The sequence below is a fragment of the Agelaius phoeniceus genome, chromosome 27, assembly GCF_051311805.1.
Source record: "Agelaius phoeniceus isolate bAgePho1 chromosome 27, bAgePho1.hap1, whole genome shotgun sequence".
Lineage (NCBI taxonomy): Eukaryota > Metazoa > Chordata > Aves > Passeriformes > Icteridae > Agelaius > Agelaius phoeniceus.
The window spans coordinates 4,883,051-4,909,011 of record NC_135291.1 but is presented as its reverse complement, the minus strand read 5'-3'; the positions used below and the strand labels follow the sequence as shown (position 1 = coordinate 4,909,011).

General features: G+C 45.2%; 1 protein-coding gene and 1 pseudogene across 2 annotated transcripts in view; one reads left to right on the top strand and one right to left on the bottom strand.

The window, feature by feature from the left end:
• The window catches only part of LOC129131986 (uncharacterized), a 150,508-nt gene extending 148,804 nt beyond the window's left edge, over positions 1 to 1,704 (top strand). Inside the window, exon 6 of the mRNA XM_077191123.1 lies at positions 919 to 1,704. Within this exon, the coding sequence (XP_077047238.1) occupies positions 919 to 1,120 (202 nt within the window). The 3' untranslated portion in view covers positions 1,121 to 1,704. The remainder of the gene's footprint in view (positions 1 to 918) is intronic.
• The window catches only part of LOC143695956 (uncharacterized), a 758,734-nt pseudogene that overhangs the window by 112,599 nt on the left and 620,174 nt on the right, over positions 1 to 25,961 (bottom strand). The gene's annotated exons all lie outside the window — the stretch shown is intronic.

Sequence of the window (25,961 nt, the reverse complement as noted above, 5' to 3'; positions counted from 1 at the left end):
GTGGCAAACTGTCTGTACTGGCTGGGGCAGTGGTACCAGCTGGGGGGGACATTGGTATTGGGACTCTGATTGGCATCAGAGTGGGGAGAGCAATGAAGGCCAATCCTGGAGCTGGGGGATCCTGTCAGCCTGGAGGGGTGGGGGAGGCTGGAGATGAACAGGGTCTGGGCCCATCCAACTGTGAACAGGGTGGTTACTTTTTGAGCTGGACTTGGGAAGCAGGATCAAGGGCCTCACCTGTTGTTTTTCCCCCAAGCCAGGATTTGTCAATCCCAATCTTTGTCTGGATGGAGCTGGAGGAGGCTGCGAGGAAAAGGAAGATGGCCTGGGACACTGAGGCAGGCAAGGAGGAAGTCACTGCCCCTTTCTCCTTCTCCTCTGTTTCATGTCTCAGCCCAACATTTCCTCTGGCTGCAGGACAACCCCGCTACCAATGCCGTCCTGCCAAGGATGAACTGGGGGGATCTCCTTCCCCTTCCCTCTGGCACAGAGGCAAATCCCATCCTGTCCTTGTCCACAGCTCCTTCCCCTTCTCATTCTGTCCTTCTTCCTTCCTCATTCCTTCCTCTCCTTTTCTTTCCTTTCCTTCCCCAGGCACTGAGCTGCAGATGGAGACCAGGGAGAGCAAATCCCTGCTGCAGAACCTCATGGGAGAGGCCGTTTTGAGCAGCTCCATGGCATGGGAATCCAATGGGGAGGATAAGCCCTGGAGATCCCACACAAGGAGGGGTTGCAAACCCAGCCCTGGCAGCTGTGAGGAGGAAAGATGCCCCCTGTGTCCAGAAGGCAGCCAGAGATTCATTCAGAACTCAGAGGTGGTGGAGACAACTCATGGCTGGCAGAAACCCCACAAGTGCTTAGAATGTGGGAAGGGCTTCAGCTGGAGCTCTGGAGCTCAGATGTGATCTGGCTCCAGGTGATCCACATGGGGAAACGGCCCTACAAGTGTGGGGAGTGTGGGAAGGGCTTTGGGTGGAGCTCCAACCTCATCAATCACTGCAAGATCCACACTGGGGAGAGAACCTATGAGTGTCCCGAGTGTAGGAAGTGGTTTCTGAGCAGCTCCAATCTCATCGTAATGAGTCAAGGGGTCAGCTGGAAATGTATTTACGATAATTGAAAACTGTGGATGAGTCAAGGGGCCAGCTGGGAGTATAACTGAGATAGTAGAAGATTGCATATTTTAGTTAAGATTTTAAAATTAGTTAAGAAGGTATGTTAGCTAAGCAAAAATCACATAGGTTAGTGAAAGAGTAACAAATATATTAGAAAGTAAAGCTCGGAGTGACAGGGATAGATGTAGCAATTGTGGAGGAGCAGAGACCATAGAAATATCTTGCCTTAAGAATAATCAGTTTGGAGTGGCTTGGACCATGACCAGCAGATCAAAAAATCCTGCAAACTCGCCATGGGTGAAGAGTTTACCATGAGGAAGAGAGCTTTCTTCTTCACATACGCCCACTCCCTTATTTCAAAATCCCACAGACCCAATTAAGGCAGTGCAATTGCGCAGTCATATTAGGTATTCAGCTGACTATAATACAAAGTGGGTGGATAATGATTCTGTATTATGCATCCCTAGAAACTGCAAAACCTTTTCTGTATAAATAGAGAGCAGGAGTCTGCAACTCCTTGCACATCCATTTGGAAATGATTCCTTATGTGTCCAGCACTGTGATAAAACACCCTTCTTTTCAACTTTAATTAGTTGAAGAGTTGTCTGTCTGTGCTTCAGTACATCAGCAGATTCACACAGAGGAGAGGCCCTTCCACTGCCCCGACTGCGGGAAGGGCTTCAGGCGCAACTCCACCCTCGTCACCCACAGGCACATCCACACTGGGGAGAGGCCCAATGAGTGTCCTGTGTGTGGGAAGAGATTCTCCAGAAGCTCTCACTTGGTCCAACACAAATGGAGGCACCATTAAGGGAAGCCCTGCCAGTGTCCCCCATCCCGGTGTCACCCCCTTTTTTCTGCCCTCAGAGCTCCTGAGCCAGTGGCAGCTGCAGCCCCTTCCCGTGGCCTTGCACCTGACTGGGACCTCCTGTGATTGCGCAGGGAGGATTGGGGTGTGACCTGGCAGGGAGGGTGGGATCCAGGGAACACTGGGTGCTGTGGGTCTGCCCAGCAACTGGTGACTCATCAGAACTGCTCTCTCTGATTGGCTGATTCTTGTTCATCACATTCTCTGATTGGCTGTGGAGAGGCCTGGGAGTTGAGTGCAGGAATGGGAGTGATCCCGCCCAGAGCACCAGCATTGGCAAAATAGAGCCAGCCTGGGCACAGGGAGTGAATTTATTACCAACCAAATCACATCAGGACAAAGAGAAGGGAAAGGAATCTCTCCAACATCTTCCCCCCACCTAGGGGGGTTAATGACGATGGAGAGACGGGACATCCGATTTCAGATCAGAAGCCAATTTTATTGAGTATGCCAGGGATTTATATGGGGTTTTACTTGTATGGTAGTTTTATAGGGCTCAATTTTTTCTAACAATTTCCCTTTGTTACACATTCTTCAGGACATCAGGTCACCTGGTAACGTCACAAAGTCTCACAACATATTTCTTGATCACTTCTTGCCCAGAGAACCTTTATCTGTGTCTGTCTTTCCCACAGTTTCCACTCAATCAGGCCTCAGATATCAGGCCCCTTTATCAGTTCTACTGTTCTCTCTGTTTTATTCCCATCCCTCCCCCTATCCGTTCAAACAAAAATACACTCTTAAATGACTTGTCTATTAATTTTTTCTCACACTGTAAATACAAGGAATAACCATAACAATACATAATACAATGCCTAATACATAGAAGCCTATTTTAACTAAATTTTTTATCCATCCACCAAGTCTCCAATCCCCCAGAAGTTTTCCTAGCCCTGTAAACCCTGATACCACTGGGTAATCTTAACCATTTTCCCAAGGACATAAGTCTGTTAGAGGTTAAACAGGCGCTGGTGTGGTGGTGAGGTCCTATTCACAAGGGTTCTCCGCCAATGTTGGTGTTCAAGGTGAATCTTCAGGTGATGCACTCAAAGATTCTTAAAAACGGCTTCACATTCTTTGCTGGAATCCACTCAGGACCATTCTCTGTGGAGACACAAGCAAAACCTCTACCCCAGGTGGCCTAAGGATAAGGCCCCAATATCTTACCAGATTCTGGATCCTTCACTAATGCAGGGGTTTCTTTCCTTTTGTTGCAATTGTGAATCATGATTAACATGTCGAACAATTGGTGGGTTGGGGTCCATCAAAGAACAATTCAAAAAGTTGATCGCATAAAGGGATTTCTGCAGTCTCTTGGCAGGGTTCCATCTCTGACCCCCCTTTCTGTTGTATCAAGAGATGTTTGAGGGAGCCATGAGCCTGTGACAGATTGGCCTGTTGGGGAATGAGGAATACCTGTTTTGTGCATAATTCCCCAGAAGGCAAAAGAGTTAGCAACTCGATGGGAAATATAAATTGGGCCATTGCCTGTCTTCACTTCAGATGTATACCAAGAATGGCAAAAGCAGCAGTGAAGTGTCTAGAGACATCGTAAGCTGTTTTCCCTGAATGGGCAGATGCAAAAAGAGCACCAGAAAAGGTATCAATAGAGGAATGAATGTATTTTAAATGACCAAATTCACAAAAATGGGTAATGTCTGATGCCAGACTTTAAGGCTCTGAAGCCCTCTGGGATTAATACTTCCTGCAATAGAGAGAAAAGAACACCTTTGGCAATCAGGACAAACAGCAATAATTCTTGAAGCTTGGGCTTTACTAATGCCAAAGTGCCAAATCAAAGTGACACCATTTTGGTGAAAAAACAAATGGATCAATTTAGGCTGTTCTATCTTATTAGGCAGAACAGATTGTTGTACAGGCATTGTTAAAAGGCCAGCTTGCCTGTTCCCTTCAGCTAAAAATCTGGGACGGTCTGTATGTGAACAAATATGCATAACAAAGTAAGGAAATGTTCAATTTTCTAAGGAAAAAACAAGGAGCTGCAACCAATAAAATTGTTGTGAATTTTCAACTCTTTCTAAACTGATGCTTTGGCTCTCATCACTATTCCTGCAACATAAGCTGAATCTGTAAGCAGATTAAAAAGAACAGAAAATTTTTGAAAAGCTCTGACAACAGCAGCAAGTTCAACAATTGGGGGGGACCACTCAGATATGGATAAATCTGCTCTCCATTAGACCCACTAGAAGAGGGGTCTCTCCATACTACCACAGATTTCTGAGAGTGACCAGAACCATCTGTGAATACTGTTAAGGCTTGAAGTGGAACCTCACTCCTCTTGGGTTACTCTGTCAATTGAAAAAAAAAAAAAAGCTTAAAAAAAGCTTTTAAAAGCTGTTAAAACAACTCATGTTTTGGAGGATGTATTGAGATTTGTCCACTGAATTCAGGAAAGGCCATCTGAAGAGCCTTGATCCCTGAACTATCCAATTCAAATAAAAGGTGGTTAAAGGTAGGAAAAGAGTGGAAAATTCCCCTCCTGCAAGAGAAACGAGTCTCTGTCAGGCCTTAACAACCAGTTGGGCCATCATTTCATGTTGGGTACTGATGGTTTTAGTCATTTGATGTGGTAAATAAATCCATTCAGTGATAAACAAAGAGTCTGGTGCATTGGGGTCCCATTGAAACATCAAGGCATGGGGCTGTTTTGCTGGATGCAAGATTATTAAAAAGAAAAGCAGCTCAGGTGCCCAGTGTGCAGCTTGTAGGTTTATTATGACATCAGTTGGGCATTGCAGCGCCTGCTGAACTTGAAATGTAAGTTGTCTAGGTGATAAAAGGTCTGAATCTCCTTTTAATCATTCAAACAAAGGACTTTTAGCTTTGTATTTGAATTCCCTAACAAGGAGTGCACCCAGTTGATTGTTCCCAAACATTTTTGTGCATCATGTAAGGTGCAAATATTTGTCTGAATTTGAAGAGCTTGGGGAGAAATTGAAGAGACTCCAATGCACCACCCCAAACACCTCCACGAAGGATGTTTTTGTACCTTTTGGGAGCTATGCAAAGCCCTGCCTGAGTTACAGCTTTGGTGACAAGGGCTAACTAAGGCTTCCTCCATGACTTCCTGTTGTTCAGCTGTTACAAAAATATCATCCATAGAATGGTGCAAAAGAACATTAGGCATTTGTTGATGAACAGAATGAACAGAGGACCTAGCAATATACCACTGGCAAACAGTACAGCTGTTTTTCATGCCCTTAGGTAAAACTATCCAGTGATATTGCTCTAAGGGTGCCTGCATGTTTGTGCTTGGAACTGAAAAGGAAAATTTAGGACCATCATCAGGATGTAAAGGAATATCAAAAAACCAATCTTTTAAATCAGTAACAGTCAAGTGCCAATTTTTGGGAATCATGGTAGGAGATGGGAGACCTGGCTGTAAGGCCTCTGTGTCTTCCATAGCTGCATTATTTTTCAAAGATCATGGAGTAAGCACCATTTGCCAGTTTGTTTTTTGATAACAAAAATGTGAGAATTCCAAGGACGGTTAGAAAGGACAAAATGCTCTTTCTGGATTTGTTGTTGGAGCAACTCTGTTAATACAAAAAGTTTTTGCAATGGTAGGGGCCATTGATCCACCCAAACCATTTTCCCTGTTTTCCAGGTTAGTTTTAAAGTGTTGCTCTCCAACGGTCCCCTTTAAAAAGCTGATTGAATCCTAAAGCCCCATTGGGAGAGAACATCCCCCATCACGGTACCATTGGTACTGGTAATACAATCAGTATGATTGAGGCACAGTGTCCCTCGGGCCCTTTGATCTGTATCCAGCTGCGGCTGCTTCCTCCAATGCCTGAAAGTGCCTGGAGCACTTTAGCAAGGGACCACTGTGAGGGCCATTTGTCTTGAGAGATACTAACTTCAAACCCTGTGTCTATGAGGCTGTCAAGTGTTATCTTTTGCCCTTTTAATGTCAGGGTACACCAGCATGTGGGGTATTGTTCTAGTATAGGTTGTACCCAACATATTTGGGGTGTTCCAGTAGACCCAAATCCCCTTTTTCATATTACGTCTGTAAAAGGTATGCTCATGGTTTGGGGAAATAAAATCAGTTGAGCTATTCAAGTTCTTTGGGGAACAGTGAAAGGCAGTTGGAGTGTCCAGGCCATGATCATAATCTCATTAGCAGAGTCTATAACCCCAAGGAGAACAAAAAGTCCCATCAAGGAGATGGATGACTAACCTAAAAACAATGCATGCCTGGATGGTCCTAAAACTCCTGTGGGAAGCAAATGAACTGATGACTTAAGTAACATTAATGTGATGGAGGTTGCCAACCCAGACAGATTTATCTGTCAACCATATCAAGGCTACACCTGGACATTCATTCCCTGCATCACAGTGGCCCCTATTAAAAATACGTATTTTGACACCCCATTGAGATAAACAATGTCGTCCCCACAAACTTTGAGGAGCATTGGCAACATAGGGTCTGATGTTAACTTGTTGGCCATCAGGATGTTTCACATTAATTACATTGGCTGACAAACCACCTGTTGTAGCACCACCCAACCCCAGAAGTCCAAAACTTGCATGAGTGAGAGGCCACAATTGAGGCCAGCAAAGTCACAAGAGTATTGTGACATCTGCTCCAGTGTCAATCAAGCCTGTTACTGATATGGTTCCTGGATGACATCCACTGGCAGTGAGGATGCATGTCTTTTCTGGACGGTTCTCCGTAACTTTCTCAGCCCAGAACACTTGAGGTATCCCTGTTGATCCAAAACTTCCTGTGCCGCAACTTTGGTCCACTGTATTCAGAACAGAACTCACAAAAGTTTGACTTCGGTCCACTGTATTCAGAACAGAACTCACAAAAACTCAAAAAATTTGAGCAATGCAAGTTCCTTTCTGAATAGTGACAGGAGGGTCATCAATGGATACCATAGCATGAATCTGTCCTAAATAATCAGCATCAATAAGTCCTAGATGCACATGAATACCTTTTAATTGTAGTACTTGATCTTCCCATCAAAAACGCACTCAATCCCTGTCCTATTCAACCATAGGCATCGAGGGGCACTTTGCACATTTCTTTTGTCAGAATGGTTACTGTGTCAGCGGTGGGTATATCAATCCCACCGACAGACCCACTTGTTGCCCCTGAGTATTGTTCACAAATGTTTAGCTTTGCAGTGCTGGGGAGGCCCATATTTGCTGCTGTGGTTCTTGGGGTATTTGTTTTCCCACATGCCCCTTTGCGCTCCTCTTCCTGTTTCCCTGCAACAGCTGACCATTTGCACGATATTTACTCCTGCATTGTTTAGCATAGTGCCCAAATTTAGCACAATTGCACACAACATTGCTGCTTGCATTTGATTTAGATGTTATTTTCTGGGCGTTACACTGTGCCATTACTTGCCCTTGCTGTCCACAATTATAGCATTTCGATCAAGGTCTTAGAACTGCAGCAAGAGCTGCTATTTTATGCTCTACTGAACCAACTTTTGAGCAAGGAGTGATCATTTCAGGCAATGTGGGTTCTCCAGGTAAAGTGTCAATAATCTTTCTGCAGCCTGAGTTTGCATTTTCTTTAGCCAAATGTATACAGAATTTGTGTCGCAAAGATTCATCATCTACCTGTTTTTCAATGGCTGCAGCAAGCTCTTCCACAAATTGCAAAAATGGTTCTCTCATCTCTTGTTGTATAGTATCATATCTCTGTTTTGGAGCTGCCATTTCCATTGATTTAATTAAAGCACTCGTGCCAATTTGCTGAGCTTGTGCCAAAATTGAAGGATCCCACCTTGCCTGTGAATCTGGGCTAGCAAAAGGCCCAGTGCCCAGTAGGGCATCAACACCCACAGCATGATGAGGGTCGTGTTGAGGCAACTGCATATTTGTTACAGCTGTGCGCTCAGCCACTTGCCTCCAAGTTTCTTGAAATACACCGTATTGTACTGGCTGGAATGAAATAGTAGCAATATGCATGATGTCATAAGGTGCAAGCATATCTGCATTAATTACACATATTAATTGCATTACCTCTGAGGAATTAATGCCATACTGAGCCACTTTGGATTGGAAATCTTGCACAACCTTCCAGGCAAAGACGTGATGACTGTCATCCTGCCCTGTTCCAGGAGCTGCTTTAAAACCTGGAAAAGCCATAGATAGGGTTATCACAGGCAACATTTGCATTAGCACTGTTCTCCTGAGGTACTCTTGGAGCACCTAATCTTTCTATCATGTCCCAATTCTTTTCTTCAGCTGCTTTCTTCCTAACAAATTCCCAAAACTCCTGAGTGTCCAGGTTTAGAGCAAATTTGGGAGAGAATCCCCCAAAGGAGCTCCAGTAGGAAAGCAGATCCAATCTGCTCTTCTCCCCCCAACTGGTCTGGGAGAAAATACCTCCTTGGAGAAAGGTGGAAAAAACCTGTCTATTAAACAATAAAACCTTAACAATATCAAACAATAAAATCTCTTGCCACTCCAAAAGAGATGACAAACTGAGAAAGTCCCTCCCCGGGTTGTGGCTCAGCTCACTCTGTCTCTGATCAGTCCCTCTGGTGCTGGAAATGTTGCAGGCCAGGCCCGGCCTGGTGGGCCACAGATGCAGCTGCCCGTGCTCCCCTGGGTGTTCAGTCCAGAGCAGGTTTCAAGAGCTCCAAGGAAAAGGGAAAAAAACAAAAGTCCCCACAGTAGGGAACTTCTTTGCCTCAGCTAGCTAAAACTAACTAAAAGCAAAAGAGAGCTCTGTCCCACTGTCTGTCCATCCGCAGACAACAACAGTCCAGGGGCAGAAATGTGGAGGAGTGAGTACGGTGTCTGAAAAAAACCTGCTGCTTCTTCTCTCCCGCTGCTTCACTCTCTGGAACACTCTTAAAGGTGCAAATCTATTCAACATAATATAAGGTGTAAAACTTATTATTCAGCATAATTGGGGATAAAAGCATCATATAGTCAACCCAGGACACTGAGGCTCTCAAGGAACCCCAGTTACTTGACGTGGGGGCAAAGTCCATGGGGCAGTAGGGATACAGCTATTAGAAGGTGAACTGTCAATAGTTCCCTGCCCCAACTTAGATGTTACTGCGGGAGACTCATCACTTGATTCGCCGTCGCTGTCACTGTCAGGTAACGGAGGATACGACCTTGCAGATTGTTCATGCAGCTCAGAGGGGAGCGAAGGGGCAGATGGCTGGGCTAGAGCAGAGGGAAGCAGGGGGGCAGAAGACTGGGTTTCTCTCTCTGCTAAAGACATTTCAGCTACCTGGTGCAGTGGTGTGGTGTATACAGGCACCATCAGGAGCTGCTGCGCAGCTGTGACATAAAGAGGTTTAGGAGTCTGAGAAGGAGATACTATGGCAGTTTTCCCAGAAGCTTTGGCAGCTGTCCCAGAAGCTTTGGCATCCAGCCCAGAAGCTCTGGCAGCTTTCCTGGAAGCTTTGGTAGCCTGCCTGGTAACTTGCATGGCACCTGCACCTTCTTCAAGGATAGATTCACCAAGTTCCCCATCAGAGGCCCCCTCTGCCTCATCCCCCTTGTCAATTTCTGTTATCAACACTGATTCTTCATCTGCGTCCTGCTCTGTTTCTTCTCGCTCTGTTTTCCATTCCTTTAATGCCTCAAAAAGCGATCCCCAGGTAACAGCTAGATCAACAACAGTTTTATCTCCCACTCAGATGACTTCCCACAGTCTGTCCCCGACTTTTTCCCATGCTTTAACACTAAATGCTGTGTCAGGATCAGTGCCAAAATCCTGTGATTTAGCTCACAGCAATATACTACGAAGGGCATAGTCTGAAGTATTAATTCCCTTATGTCTTAACAAAACTTTCCATGTAGCCAAAACAGTCTCTTCTTCATTAGATAAATTATTTCCCATTATTACTAGTTGGTGGCTCACCTACTTCCAGGTGTCTTGATAGGAGAAAATCAGGTCTGGGCTTCCCTGTGGCTTCCACCCGCCATTCTCAGCTGCACCAACGCTGCCTCCCCCACTACGTCCCAGTGAGTCATGGCTGCCAGTCTCTAGGAGCCCATATGGGTCCAGATCAAGTATGTTCTTAAGGGTGTTGAATCACGTTGGGGTTACCAGATGTCGCTTTCAAGGCAGTCATGACACAAGGCAGAGACCACAAGCAGTCTCAGATGGCAACTCTTTATTATCGAACATGGCTGACCTTTTATACCCTTTCTAATTGTTTATATTTCTTCTACCCTAACTACTGGCCACCATAAATCAACATAAAAGCATTAGGGATAAGTTACAGTGACTTCAACTGACTTTCTAAAAATACTTCATCCAGCTGCAAAGTTCTCTTCTTATCTTTCTTCAATTCCTTACTTTTCTTGGTCTCCTTAGTTACAGCCTTGGAGAGAGCTCCTTATCAACTTCTTGCTTGTTTCCTTTCTTCTCACTCCTTTAGCTAACAGGCCTGCTGTTGGCCCCTTCCACACAAAGGCATTTGCTATACCAGCCCCCACAGTAAGGTTCATTACTAACGGTTGCCCTATGCTGAAGGTACACAGGTGGTTACATGCCTCTATCATTTACAGTAGGATGGGCTCCTCCTTAGACAAGGACTTCAGAAGTTTTTTACAATTCTCATTAGCATTTTCAGCAGCTAATTTTGAAAGCAACACCTCTCTGGCAATGTCATTCTCAATTTGTCTTTTAAGAGCTTGTTTCAAGCAGCCATTGAATTGCATATAAGGCTCTGCCAGTCCTTGCTTTGCATAAGTAAATACTTTTTGGGGGGCTCACAGCATCAGGAACCTTTAAAACTGTGCTATGCACAGCTTCAGTAATACCCTCAAGGGCCTCACTAGGAATGTGGGTTTGCCCAACAGGGTCTGAGTGGCTTCCTTCTCCGGCCAGGTGGTCAATCATGAGGGCTGCAATATTCAGGTTTGCATGTCCCACAAATTTCACAAACAAAGCTTCTAACCCCTTTTTCCACTGAGCGTCTGTGGAGGCCGGTGGGCCTACAGAACAAAGGCCATTATAGGCCTTTGGACAGACAGACAGACCCCAAGTTGGAGAAATCTCCCCTGTTCAGGGCAATTGAGCAGACCCTCTTCCAGGATGCTTTGTTGTATATGCAAATGTACCCAGTTCTACCTCCCTGGTTGGACTGTTGGCCTCTCCCTCCCTTTTTCCTTATATTTATGTCCTTGAATGTTCTCCCTTCCCTGCTTATCCATTGGCCCCATATTGCCTCAGTGTCCCACCCTCTTTACCCTATTGGTTGCCACCCCTTGTCTCTCCTCTGTACTGCCCTGAGCCCTCAGCCCATTGGCCCTGATGCTCTGCTCCACCCCCCCTTGTCCCCTGTATTTAAACCCGCACCCTCCACTGTTCTTTTTGTCTTTGTCCCTGAACTCCTTTGTGCGTAGCTGGAATAAACCTCCTTCTCTGGCGTCCGTACAAAGACCCTTCCCATTTCTTTGTCGTTGGTGATTCTACAAGAGAAGTGTGTACTGCAGTGATCGTGTGTGTGTGTGTGTGTGTGCCTGTGCCACCGAGTGGCTTCATTACTGGAGACACTTCTGGAAGGTCACGGCTCCGCTGCCTCTCGCTCCACCACCAATGGGTTTGTGGCTTGTGACAGCTGGCAGCCTGAACAGGGACCTGTTCGGAGCATTCCTGGAGGTGTCTTCAGTAGCTTTTTGGCTACTGAAGTTAAGCCATGTTCGGAGCAGCCAATTCCCAGAGGAGACTCCTAAGTTTTATTGGGGGAATCGCACAGGCGACCAGCAACCTTCTTGAGGCGAGAAGATCGGTTGAAGCTGACGGACAACCTGGAGAGGTTTTGTTGACCCACTGTCATGTGAGTACTATATTTGGGGGTCACCCTTTTTTGTCTTTCCTTTGCCTTCTTTTCCTCTTGGATGTTGGGAGAAAGTGTGGGGATGGGAGCCAAACTGATCCACCCACACAGGGAAGTTTATACCCAAGTTAGAGGAATCCTTGTTGGAGAAAATTTTCATTTTTCAAAGGGAGATTTAAAATGTTTTATTAATTGATTGTTTAAGTATTTTCCTGATGTTACGAGGGAATTCATTCTAATGAGTTCTGGGACCATATAGGGAAAAGGTTCTATGTTCTTTGAGTTAAAGGGGATCTTTCAGTGGGGAAATTTTATCCTTTGACCTTATTGTTACGTCTGTAGAAAATGCGGGGAAACATTCGGGCCTCCAGTTTAACACCCCTTCTCCCTGTTCCTCCCCTCGCATCCCTAAACCCTCTTCCCTGCCTCAGGGAGGATCGGGAGATGGATCCTGCCAGCAGGCACAGGGTTGCTACCGTCACCCTGACATCTCCCAGTGTCCTCTGTCCCCTCTCCAGGGCAGCACTGGCCATGCTGCCTTGGGCTCTCTCCTAACCCTCTTACCAATGCCCACATACCCAGTTCTACTACCCCCAGTTGTTCTCCCAGATGGTGCCAGGAATGTGGCCAGCCCCGCCATCTTGTCTTCTCCCTCTCCAAGTTTTTCTGCCCTTTCTCCACAAAATGGTGCTGACCCCACAAAGGCAATGGCCATTTTGTCACCTCCCTGTTCTGCCAAAAATGATGCCTCTGACCCTCCTCCCACTTTCGCTATTCCTGTAATCGCGCCCTGCCCCTCCCTTCTGTGTCAGGAAGTGTGTCCATGTTGGGACTTCCCCTCTCTATTGGGAATCCCTCCCCATTGTGCACACCCCATCCCTACACCCTCCTCTCTTGACTCCTCTCCTGATGGTCCCTCCCATTCCCATTCCCACAACACTGGAGTCAGAAGTGGTGATGACAGCGACCAGAAGGAGCCCATATTGGCTTCCACAGCTGCCCACAAACAGGCAGATTCTGGCTGCCCCAAGAGGCTCCATGCAGTCATCAAGTGCCCTCCATCCTCCTCGGAGGATGAAAATAGGGATTCTGCAGACCCGGATTCCAGTCCTGAGTCTGAGGATCACTGGGCCATGCTGCAGAGGGAAGCCACTGGGAGGGCTCAGAGCTCACCAAAAAGATTGTGGGCTTGCAAATTATATGTAAACACAGCAGAAGGGTGACTGCAATCAATTCCTGGGAGCCGATCCCCTATGGAGAATTGAAGGAGCTCTGCAAAGTGGCTAAGGAATATGGTTGGGGGTTGCATTTCTTAAAAAACTTTCTGGAAGCCACCTTCTCTGACCGTGTCTTGGTCGTGCATGAAAATAAAAATATCATGAATTGCCTACTCTCCCCGTGTCACAATCCATCCTTACGAACGGGTTTTGTGATTGTTTGTGGATTTGATCTCAGCGTGCAAAAAACCGACACGGCACAGGGGGGTTTGCAGTGATAATCAAAGCAAATGCACCTTTATTGAATACCCAAATGCATTGGGGAGGAATTGGGGAAAAAAGGGAAAAATAAGGAAAAGAGGGAGGAAGAGAAAGGAAGGTATATAGCTACCAAACATAGAACAGCCAAGTCCTTTGATGTCCAGCCAATGGAGTTCACCAGGTCACATCTGGGGAGATCTTGAAATCTCTCGCTAACTCAGAGGTTTTTTTTATGATAACTCTATTGAAAATTGTGAGGGAGGGGGGGAAACAGATACAATAAAGAATAGATGTAACAGGTAGTCCATGTTCTCAGCAGTAAACGAGAGCCATTGTCTTCTTGGTCCAGCGGTCACAACCTGCAGGCAAACATCTCGCTTTGGTCAGCTTGCCTCCCCCACACACCTGCCCCGGGCTGGGGGTTTCAGTGCCAGTCCTTGGAAGGAGCAGAGGGGCCTTTTCACATGGGGGTTTCATGTCTCGGTCTTTGATGGAGAGGCTCCTTACATCTCAGTCTGTCTGTCACGGTGGTTGTAAAACAGGTGAGGGTCTTCTGTGGGGGGATCACCCAAGACTCAGGAGAAGTCCAGCCAGGCTGAGAGGTGGGACAGCTTCCAAGGCTATTGCTGCAAAAAGGCAAGATGCCCCCTTCTTCTTTCATTGGGCTCAGTGCAGCATACAGCAAACAACACCTGTGAACAATAGCTTAGCACTGTGCTCAGGTCTCGGAGCCGTTGGCACGTAACTTTCTCCAACAGGGCCAGAAACTTCAGACAAGAGTCTTTTCTTCAGTGGTCCCCAATGACGATCGTGAGGCAGATGAGAGAAACTTTGGACAGAGTCTCACACCCCGGTCGAGTACATGCTGTGGGAGAGGCAGTAAAAAAGGCATCTCAAATCACTGGAGGACACATATTCAAAAGATGCCAACAAACCAAATTTAACCCTTGAATAAATGGCAAGAGAAGGTGACTTCCAGAAGCCACAAGACCAAGCAAAGGACTTACAAGAAGCTGCACTCAGTGGCATCACCACTGCTGCAAAGACATCCCTGCTCCTCACTCTCGATGACATCCTACATACACAGAGCTTCACTAACATTAAACAAGGGCAAGTGAAATTTTCATGAAATTTGTAGACAGACTTAAAGTTGCACTTGAGTGACAAATAGAAAGCCCAGAGGCCAGGAAGGAAGTGCTAAATAAAATGGCCTTGGCAAAGGCAAACAATGAGTGCAAAACAATATTAAGACCCAGAACCTACAATCAACCAGATGGACGAGTCCTGCACCAAATTATCTTCCACTGAACACACCGTGGCAAGGGCAATCTCTAAGGGAGAGGGCCTTTTTAACATCCCAAGACGCTGCAAAATCTTTTAATTGTGGGGAACTGGGCCTTTTTTTGAAGGACTGTCCAGAATACAAAATGCCTAAAGACCAGCAGCCACCAAAGAGGTGCCATTCATCACACTGTATGCATTGCAACAGATATTCTAACAACTGTTCTCAGTTTTGTTATCACCAGTAACCTCACCACCACCAGCACCATTATCAGCCAAAAAACTTCCAACAGACTGCAGGGTGGCCCCGTGTGAAGACAGCAAATGGAAAGCTGTTTCACTGTACCCTCCCCACTACTCTGGAGGTCCAATACGTGGGAAATTCCCGTGGAGCTCTTCATACTCCGAACAACAGACCAGAGTGACCAAGGCTTTCCAGCATGTTCAGGTCAGGACATGACACCAACTGGTGAGTGCTTTGTCTATACAATTTGATGACTCTGCTTTCTATCGTATTCCCACCAGAAAATATGGACCCCTAGAGGGCCTGAGGGATGTGCTGGTAATAGGTAATGTATTCATGGACCAAATGAAATACATATTATAGTGGAAGTGCAAACTGTTGGGCCAAGTGAGGGGGGGATTGTTGAGGAAGAGATAAAGTAAACTGCTGTAAGAGATGGTCTGAAGTTTCCCTCATTTGCCTCACGACCGTCACAAGGACAGAGAGGAAGACCCTGAAGACCCTGGCTGGAGTTCTGGCCTGGTTGGGGTGGATGCTCGCCAAGTGATTGTTTGCAGCGGTGCTTGCTGTGCCCCCACGTTACAACTGCTTTGAGCAGGGGCTGACAGGGAGCGGCTTGCTCTGTACACCTACACCTGCTTCACGATCCCTGCCCATCACAATGGCCCATGAATTTCCCCACCTCTTGGCCAGATGAACTTTCTGGGGTAACTCTGGTGATCCCCCCATAGAAGATCCCTCATCTGCCTCACAAGCGCTGTAAGGGAAGCCTCCTCCCAAGGACTGAGACTGAGACCCTTAAAATTCTAACACAGGGGCACTGGCCTGACTGAAGTGGGATGTTTGCCAAGTGTTGCCTGCAGGTGTGTTTGCTGGACCAAGACTGGTTTCTCATAGACACCAATCCTGAAACAATGGGTCTCGCTCACCGCTGAGATTGATTTGTCCTGTTTTGGAACATGGACTGTCTTACTCATTTTCAATAGACTTATTCTCCATTGTCTTTTATCTGTTCTCCCCTTGGTGGATGACTATAAAAGACCTCTGAGTTAACCAAAGATTTTGAGATTCTCCCCAACGTGACAAGATGGATCTATTGGCTGGACCACGAGGATTTTGTCTCTCCATTGGTAGCTATTCCCACCCCTGTCTTTTTCTCTCTCCCTCTATCCTTTATCTCCTCTCTAATCTTTCTATCGCATTTGCTGTGGGCACTCAATAAAAGGTGCATTTGTTTTGATTAATACTGAAATCCCCTCTCTGTTGTTTTTGCACTCTGAGATCAGTTAATGAACCATCACAACCCCACTTGTATGAGTGGATCGTGACATTAAATTGCCATCATGGACAGGATTCTGACAGACAGAGGGGTTTGCAGGGTTGTGTGTAGTCTGTAACAGGGGAAGGATGTTTCACTCCAGCTGCACCGAGCCTGACACCCTGAAAGGGGTGAGTGGTTGTCTAAAAAGCAAGGGAGGGTGACTTGAATTTCCCACAAATTGCACACATTTAGGTGAAAAGCACCCCCATACTCAATTGAGGGCTCTGTCTTCAGAATTTCACAAAAGATCTCTTAGTGCAAAAAGGGAAACTGTTTTTGTGTATGTGTGAATCTGGACTGTCTGGGAAGTGAAGGGACTATTTGAAGTAACTGAGTAGAACCTCCCAGGCACACTTAGTCTCTTCACCCACCCAGGGAAGCAAGGGAAACACAGCAGAGGCTGTGTGGTTGTGTGCCTTAAGTCTACACCTCCCTGTCATGGTTTTGGTCCCTTCACAAAATGACGGAAAACCTCAGCACAAAAGTTGAAGCTGAATTTTATGCTCTACTAGCCAAACACAATGCCAAACCTTCTCCCGGAGGAGAAGAACGGGCACAAAGTAACTGATTTAATTTGGAAAATGTTATTGATAGAGTATGTTCTTTACAACATGAAACTGGGCAAAAATAAAACTATTCTCTGCTCAGTTTTGGGAGCTTGTCTCACAGCAGCTATAAAAACTCTCTTAAAGTGAAGAAGTGAGGAAAAAGCTATAATGGACTCCCTTCAAAGCCTAGTTGAAATTTGGAAAAACAATTAAATGAAGAAAGAAATGAGATCCATCTGTTATGAGCTGCCCTTAGAGAGGAACATGTTAAGAATTCACTGAATGCTGATTCCTCAACACAGGCAGAGGAAAAGAAACTCCTCACATTAAACAGATTTATCCCCATAAGGAACTAGAGGCAGTAAAAAAACTGTGGAGAAAACTGCTGCCCTCATTTGAGACCCTTGGTTAAAACAGAATATAATTATATTAATGATGAAGATTTTGAACCACATATCACAACTAAACAAATACCATTCAGCACTACCAAATTGGCTGAGCTGAAGAAAGAATTTGGGCGCCTCCCACAAGAATCGGAGACAGAATATGTCTTCCAAGTGTCCCTCACTGGTGGAGATCAAATTAAATTAACTGAACAAGTGGCCAGTGGGTACTGGGGACATGGAGTTTTCCTAACAACAGGAGATAAGCGTGACACGTGGTCCCTGACACAATGTGTGCCTTTCTGGGCCAGGGGAATTAATCCTTTGGAAAGGGGAGACCCTTTAGCTATAGTCAGTGCCCCCAACCAGCTTTTGGAAAGCACCCACAAAGCCACCTGCCTGCAAATGATTCATGAAAAAGGTTGATTCTTGGTTTTCTGTCACCAATGCAATTACCTGTAAAGCCTGAAATTATGACTCCTTTAATTTGAGGGCTTCCTAAACCTACAGCAATTACTTTACAGAAAACCATACTGGCCTTGGGTCCCATAGAGAGACTAGATAAATTCCTTGGTAACCCCACTGACCAAACTGGATCTACTGATCCTGGTTTCACTCCATACTCCATCCCCTCACAGCCCCCAGCTTCTCAATCTGATTCACCTGCCAGTAGCCGTAAAGTTTGGACATGGAGTGAGGTTGCAGTAGATTTGATTAATTACAGTAGATGATATGGACCTGTAAAAACCCTGGAGGAGAAATCAGAAAAAACAAACGGTGTTTGGTTTATCACGGCTCCTCACGGTGAAAATTTAGGGAAGGGAAAACAGATCTCTAACTGCCAACGTTGGTGGTTGTTGGAAGTTAAAAGGGGGGTCCCCAGAGAGGTGATGGATGGTTTGCCCCTTGATAAATTACAGAAAATAATAACTAATTGGCACTATCGAAAACTGAATTTATCAGTTCAACCCAGTGCACCCCTCCCTTCTCAGAATCCAGCCAGTGAGCCAAAAGAAACCCTCTCCCAGCCTCTCCCGCAGAATTTAGGATGTGAGCCAAAGCAAACACAGAACCAGAGAAACTAGGCTCTCCATCCCTTATAGGTGAGCAAAGGGCTGGAGCATGGATGTATCTGAGAATGCTCACTAAACATAAATCAGGAGATATATTGATCACAGCTATCACAGGCCTCAAACAGGCACTTGTAACCTTTCTGATTGACACTGGGGCACAAATCTCTGCACTAACAAAAAGGATGCCCAGAAGTGTAGAATTGTTCCAAGAAAGAAATAATGTTGTGTTTTAAACATCCTAGGAACTACAGAATCTACGAATGTGGCCTTAGTAAAACTCACGCTCCATGGAGAGGGGTGTGGGAAAGACATTCTGTGCTGTCCTTGTGAGCTGTCAGGGCCTCCTGAAGATAAGGAGAAGCCCCATATCTCTCCTGAAGGAACACCAAGGTCGTTACCATGGAGACCAGAGGAAGGAGAGAAAGTTGGGAGATATGGACTCTGGCTGGCTCTCCCAGAGTTACATGGCTCCCTGGATGCCTGCTGGGAACTTTGTTTCTCTTTTATCACCAATGGGCACTGTATAAGTGTTAGATGGGTGTAAATATCTGGAAGAATTATAAAAGCTATGTTGGTTTAATAAATTTCTCTCTTGCACCCTTTTGATGGAGTCGTGTATTATTGTACTGTGTCGTGCTCTATAACGACAGAGGAGAATGAATTAGTTCTCAAAATGGTAATTGGGGATATTCCAAACAATTAGGGATGGATATTCTTGCTGGGAGGCAGTGGGAAGGTTCTGAGGGATTCCTGTGGTCATTTGGCGTGCCACGTCTTAACATTAGACTGCTCCAAGCTGCATCCTCCTCACTGTCTAGCAAAATTACTCATGTAAAACAATACCCTCTACCTTCTGGTGCCAAAGAGGGCATCAACTGGTTATACAGGACTTGTGAGACCAAGGAGTGATAGTCAATACCCATTCTCTTTTCAACTTGCCAGTGTGGCCAGTTTGGAAACCCAATGAGAAGTGGAGGCTGACAGTAGACTTCTGCAGGCTTAATGCCAACACAGACCCTCTTACAGCAGCGGTCCCAAATTTGGCTGAATTAATGACATCAATTCAAGAAAAAGCTCACTCAGTCATGGCAACTATAGATGTCAAAGACATGTTTTTTATGATACAGCCAGAAGATATGGACCATTTTGCCTTCACATGGGAAGGACAGCAATACACTTTCACTAGGCTTCCCCAAGACTACAAACACTCCCCCACTTTGGCCCACCCTACTTTAGCCCAGGAATTAGAAAAAATACCCAAACCTGACAACGTAGCTGTTTATCAATACATGATGATATCCTTGTGGGAGGAGATTAAACAGAAGTAGTGGGAGATACCCAACAAAAAATAATCTCCCATTTAGAAAGTCTTGCTTTGCAAATTCCCCTAGAGAAAATTCAAAAGCCTTCTCAGGAAGAGAAGTTTTTGGGAATTTGCTGGAAAGGAGGTATGACATGTATTCCACCTGATATCCTAACCTCTTTAGATCAGATCAAAATGCCTGAATCCAGGAAAGATCTCCTGCAAGCTCTAGGATTATTAGTGTTCTGGAGAAAACACATTCCAGATCTTTCAATAATTGCTAGGCCCCTTCATGACTTGCTGAGGAAAGGGGTGAAATGGGATTGGACTTCTTCTCAGGAGGAAGCATTGCAATTACTGATTTTTGAAGCAACAGCTCACCAAGCACTGGACCCTGTCCATCCCACAAATCCCTTCCAGCTGGAATGGGGATTTGCCTCCTCAGGGCTGTCAGTACACATTTGGCAGCAGGGTCCTGAGGGTCCAAGAAGGCCTATTGGTTTCTATTCCTGTGGTTTCAAAGATGCTGAGAAAAGATACACTACCTGGGAAAAAGGATTGTTTGTGGTTAGCTTAGCTCTCATAGAAGTGGAAAAAAATGCACGACAACAACCAGTTGTCTTGAGAGGCCCTTTCAAAGTTATCAAGACAGTCACTACTGGGACCCCCCACCCCACCCCCGCCGACAGGGTGGCCCAAAGGGCCTCAGTTGCAAATTGGTATGCTCAGATTGAACATTACTGTAACATTTTCTCAATAACAGAAGGAGCTGTAAAAAATTTAGCGATCCAAGAAACTGAGAACTTGGGCAGCAGCCATGACAAACCTGCCTCTGTAATTAAAGTAGCCCCTCCTTTCTCCCCCAAACATCAGCAAATTCTTGGTTCCCTGATGCCTCTGCTAAACAGGAGGGGAAGGTGTGGAGATACAGGGCAGCAGCCCTCCACATTTCCTCTGGTGAACGAATCATTACCGAGGGAGAAGGCAGTGCTCAGGTTGGGGAGCTGAGAGCTGTTTGGAGTGCTTTCCAACATGAGGTACAGAATACCTCTCCTGTCTGCATCTCTCCTTTATGCTGTGTATAAAGGATGTACTGAGTGGCTTCCTTTTTGGCAGCAAAATGATTGGGAAGTTAACAGAATTCCAGTATGGCAAAAGGAAAATTGGCAAGAAATTTTGAACATCGCAAGCAAAGGGAACTTTGTTGGGGTGGGCAGCCTTTCACCAGACAGATGGAAATCCAGCAGGAGGGGAACAATAAAGCTGTTGGTTTAGCAAGATTAAGTCCCCTGAAAAGGAACAAATTATAGAGGACTGGGATCAACTATTAGAATGGCCGCATGTAAAAAGACAGCACACAGGTGTGAAAGATTTGTACAAGGAAGCTCTTGCCCAGCGTTGGCCTGTCACCAAGGAAAGGTGTAAAACATGCGTATCAGCCTGTGAGCAATCGCAGACTGGAGACTGGAGAGACATCCTTTGGAAGATGACCCTCTGCATTTCAGAAAGGGTAAAGGCTTATGGGATGCGTGGCAGGTAGACTATATTGGACCCTTTAAGAAGTCAGGAGTTAAACACTTTGTGCTGGTAGGAGTAGAAATTGTATCTGGGATGGTCCAGGCCAATGCTTTTAAAAGAGCTACAGGAGATAATACTGTAAAAGCATTGCAGGGATAGTTTGGAATTTTCCCAAAACCACAGGAAATTCAATCTGATAATGGGTCCCACTTCACTGCTAGAATTGTACAGGATTTGGCAAAAAATGAAGGAATTAAATGGACTTTTCATACCCCTTACTACCCTCAAGCTAACGGGATCATAGAAAGGACCAATGGTCTTTTGGAATGACTTTTGAAACCAGAGGAGGGAAATTGGGATGTTCAGTTATTGGAAGCTGTGAAAAGTGTGAATGACAGATGGGGGGGTAAATGGGTGTCCCAAAATCACTGCCTTTTGCCACATAGCTCCAAGCATAATTGCCTCTCTAGGGAGACCAGATGATTTCAAGATTCCAGCACATTACCCTGGACAACCTGTTCTGGTGGACCTCCCTACTGTAGGGGAACTACCACTAGTGCTAAAAACCCCTCTGAATAAACATGCATGGGTAGCCTCTGATGCTCTAGGGAGAGAGCATCGGATAAATACACACTGGATAATTCCATCATTCTAACTTTTTCTGTCCCTTAGTGGCAGGATTCTGTTGTGCTTATTTTACAGAAGAACCCTGAGGGACATGAGGATCATCTGAACCATGATAACACTGGTGATACTTTTCTGCATCCTACCACAATTCCGTGGACAGAATCCTGCTGAGTGGTCGTGGTCTGAAGCTACCATCCATCACACTAATGTTCTAGGATCATATCCCAAGGGTCACCACCTGAACCTAGAGCCTATAGTGCTACATGACTCTGAGATATATCGCCCAAGTGAGTGGGGATGGGATCAGAAGGACTGGACTAGAGCCCTAACTGGAACAATTGGTGAGTCGATTGTGGTAGCGTGCAGAAAAGTGGAAGGATCTCTCTATGAGAAAGCCACCTCCATTGCAGGTGCTGGAAATTTTTTAGAGCCAGATGGAAAAAACTATTTGCACATCCCTATAACAGAACTGTGTCCTACGACAAAGTGGGAGTGTACCAAACAAATTCCCCTCACTCTGTGCTGCCGGCAGGAGTACATTGGTAACTACACTTTAAGCCCCAGAACCAACAATGCAATTACAAAGGATTGTAGAAATTAATCAACTGACTGCTGGCATAATTTTACTTTAGCCAAACCAACTTATGTGACACGCCGTTGGCAAAATAACTTGACAAATCGGTTATGTTTAAAAGGCCTGGTTTACAAACTTAAGATAAATGCTATAACAAAGCCCACACTGAGTACAGTAGTCACACCCCAGTGGGTAGAAAGGACTGAGAGCACCCTTAGTAAACTTGATACTGAATGGCCTTGGTCCCAGGCTTTTGTTCATTTTTCCAGATCCATGGGAAACGTGAGGGATTTAAACCTATCAACTGTCATTATGCATGAAAATCAGATATACACTAGGCAGGAATGGGAAAACCAAAAAACCTGGCAGCTTCAAGGGATAGTGGGGAAAAAAATTAGTATAGGATCCGAATGATTAATGGAACTACCCATAGAAACGCAACCTCAATCGGTGTTTTGACAGATCAAACAAATAAGCATGAAAAGGTTTGTACGCACCCAAGCTTACAGGATTGTTGGCACAATTTTACATTGGCACAAACCATAGAAGTGGTTTGTCTTTGGTCCAAAAAATGTAGGCCTGTAGGGCCTACATTTTAAGTTTATAGTAAATGCTATAGCCCAACTGGTTACAATTTACACCCCCACCACTCCAGCCCAACCACTGGTTATGCTTAGCCCAAGAATTTTTGAAAATGGACCAGATATAATTAGGAAAACAGGACAACAATAAATACTGTTCAATCCAGCATGGTTCTCTTAAACAAGTCAAATTGCTGATGCAAAGTAGTGTCTCAGAAATTCAGCCGGCCTGTTCACCTTTTTGGAAACTTCCTTTGAGGGTTGGATGACCTGGTTGCAAAAGTGGAACTCTTTTAAAAGACGGACGCTAAGAGACATAACCGGTGTTGTGGGAACAGGATTGGGAATTCTAAAGAGTATTGATTCAGAAGTATTAATGAATAAAATTGGCTGCGACAACTAGAGATTTGACCAAATTACAACAACTACTGCAGTCGTCCTTATTGGCTTTAGGAACACACCAGTGGCTGCTATCAAACATTTTGACAAATTGGGGAAAGGTAAATGTAAATGACCACAAATTGGTAAATGATGCACTCGGTGCTACACAAAACAACATTTCTTTGGCTCTCAGCTGTATCCAGGCACAATTGTGGATGCAGTCAGTTGCTGCCTCAATGATAAGAGAAGGTGAAGAAGGCACTTTTCCTACTGAAATTTGGAGAATAATTTGGGACAGTGCCACTGATTTTGAAAGAGAATCCCAATCCTGGTGGAACCTGGTGAATTTTACTTACAATCCCATTACAAACACAGCCATGGCTTTTGTGTTAACCATACGTAATGCCTCAGTGCATTTGATATTTCCTATGATTGCATTAGGGCTGAATGATGATGGAGCTGTTCTCTATCCTTATGAGCATCAGGAATGGGCCCGTCAAATTGGTGAGAAATGGCAAAATGTTAATTTAGAATCTTGTCTTGTCCGAGAACAACAAGGGTTCATCTGTGAAAGCAATGCAATCATAGCTCAAGACATTTGTTTAGACACAGAGCAAAATATCTGTCATTTTGAAATTCATCCTAATGAGACTTCTGAAACAGTCCTTATATATATAGGCAATGGATGTGCATGCTTCAGACCTGCTTGTGATTTTGTATTTGTAGAGAATGTTGTAGTAGATACTAAAAATTATTCAAATGTTTGTGCTTGTAACTTTACCAAGATTACAGGATGTGATTTCTTTTATGAAGCTCCAGTTCACCTCTCACTACCTATTGCAATCCAACTACACACTGATTCACAAACTGATGCCTACTCCTATTGGGATGGATCTCACTTTGGTAAGACAACTGCTGCTCCATCGAGACTTAGTTGAAATCCTTGAGAAGATTGAGAAAAACGCACAGAAAGCCCTGGTGACTGTTCATCACAATGTGAGACAGATACCCCGTTTCATGGAATGGGTGGAGAAAGATGCCCAGCACAGGGGGTGGGATACTCTTTTAGGTGGTCTCCTACTGCCACGAGTGTCCTGAGCAGTCTGTGTCATCCCATTGTTATCCTTTTGATACCAAATCTGTTTGGTTTTATTTTATCAGCAGTCCCATTCGTTATGAATTGGAGCATGAAACAGCTGACAAGATTGATGTCTATAGTTAATGCAAACAACTTGGCTGATGTCCTGTGCACTGTGAACATCCCCAAGACTTTGACACAAGGCAATTATGAATGAAGCATATGTGTTTTGGAATAATCCTAATTTCCATTTATGATTTTGTGGGAATTACTTTTGATTTTTAGTGAATTGGTTTAGAAAATCATTTTAAAGTTAGTGCTTATATTATGATTTGTTTATTGCTTTTGCTTTTGATATTTGTGATTTGTTTTGACCATTTGAGAATGGTTATAAAAATAATACTATTTTAATTAATTCACCATTTGAAAATAGTTATAAAATTGATACTGTTGTGATCAATATTAATTATGTTTGTTTATTGTCTCTCTTTTTTTTTTCCCTTTTCTTCCTATCCTTTCTTTTCCTCCTTTCTCTCTCTCTCTCTCTGTCATGCTGTCCCTATTTTTCCGGGTTCTACTACCAACGTACAGCGAGTCATGAAGACCTATCAGCGACACTCCAGAGCCCTGCTGATGACGATCCCTTCAAGACAATTGTGAGTCACGGGGTCGTGTGAGAGTCTGTCTGAAATATCCCTCATCTGCCTCACGATCGTCACTGGGGACCACTGAAAATCTCGGGCTTTGTAGGAGAAAGTTACACAAGCCAAAGGCTTCGAGACCTGAGAGCACAATGTTAGGTTATTGTTTTCTTGTTGTTTGCTGTATGCTACACTGAGCCCAATGAGAAGAAGAAGGAAGCACCGTGCCCTTTTTGCAACAACAGCCTTGGGAGCTGTCCCACCTCTCGGCCTGGCTGGATTCTCCTGAGTTCTGGGTGGTCCCCCCACAGAAGACCCTCACCTGTTTTACAACCACCGTGACAGACAGACTGAGATGTAAGGAGCCTCTCCATCAAAGACCGAGACATGAAACCCCCATGTGAAAAGGCCCCTCTGCTCCTTCCAAGGACTGGCACTGAAACCCCCAGCCCGGGGCAGGTGTGTGGGGGAGGCAAGCTGACCAAAGCGAGATGTTTGCCTGCAGGTTGTGACCGCTGGACCAAGAAGACAATGGCTCTCGTTTACTGCTGAGAACATGGACTACCTGTTACATCTATTCTTTATTGTATCTGTTTTCCCCCCTCCCTCACAATTTCCAATAGAGTTATCATAATAAAAACCTCTGAGTTAGCCAGAGATTTCAAGATCTCCCCGACATAACAGGCGGATCCTCGACTGGACTGGACCAAAGGACTTCATCTCTATGTTTGGTAGCTCTATCCCCCTCTTTCTCTCTCTCTCTCTTTTGTCTCCTCTTCCTCTATCTTTTTCTCTCCCTTAATCCCTCTCTCACATTTTGCAGTGGTCATTCAATAAAGGTGCATTTGTTTCGATTATCATTGCAAACCCCCTTGTACCGTGTTGGTTCTTTTTGCACCCTGAGATCAAATCCACGAACCATCACGAAACCCATCTGTTAGGACGGATCGTGACACCTCCCGAAGAACCCTCCCCAAATTCCCTCCCAAAGCCCCCCCAGCACCTCCAGACCCCGCTAAAACCCCCTCAAGTTCCCCCCAGACCCTCCCCAAATCCCCCCAAACGTCCTCAAGACCCCTCCCCAAATTCCCCTTATGACCCCTCCAGGACCCCTCACCTGTTCCTGCACCTCCTCAGCAGCTCCCGGAGC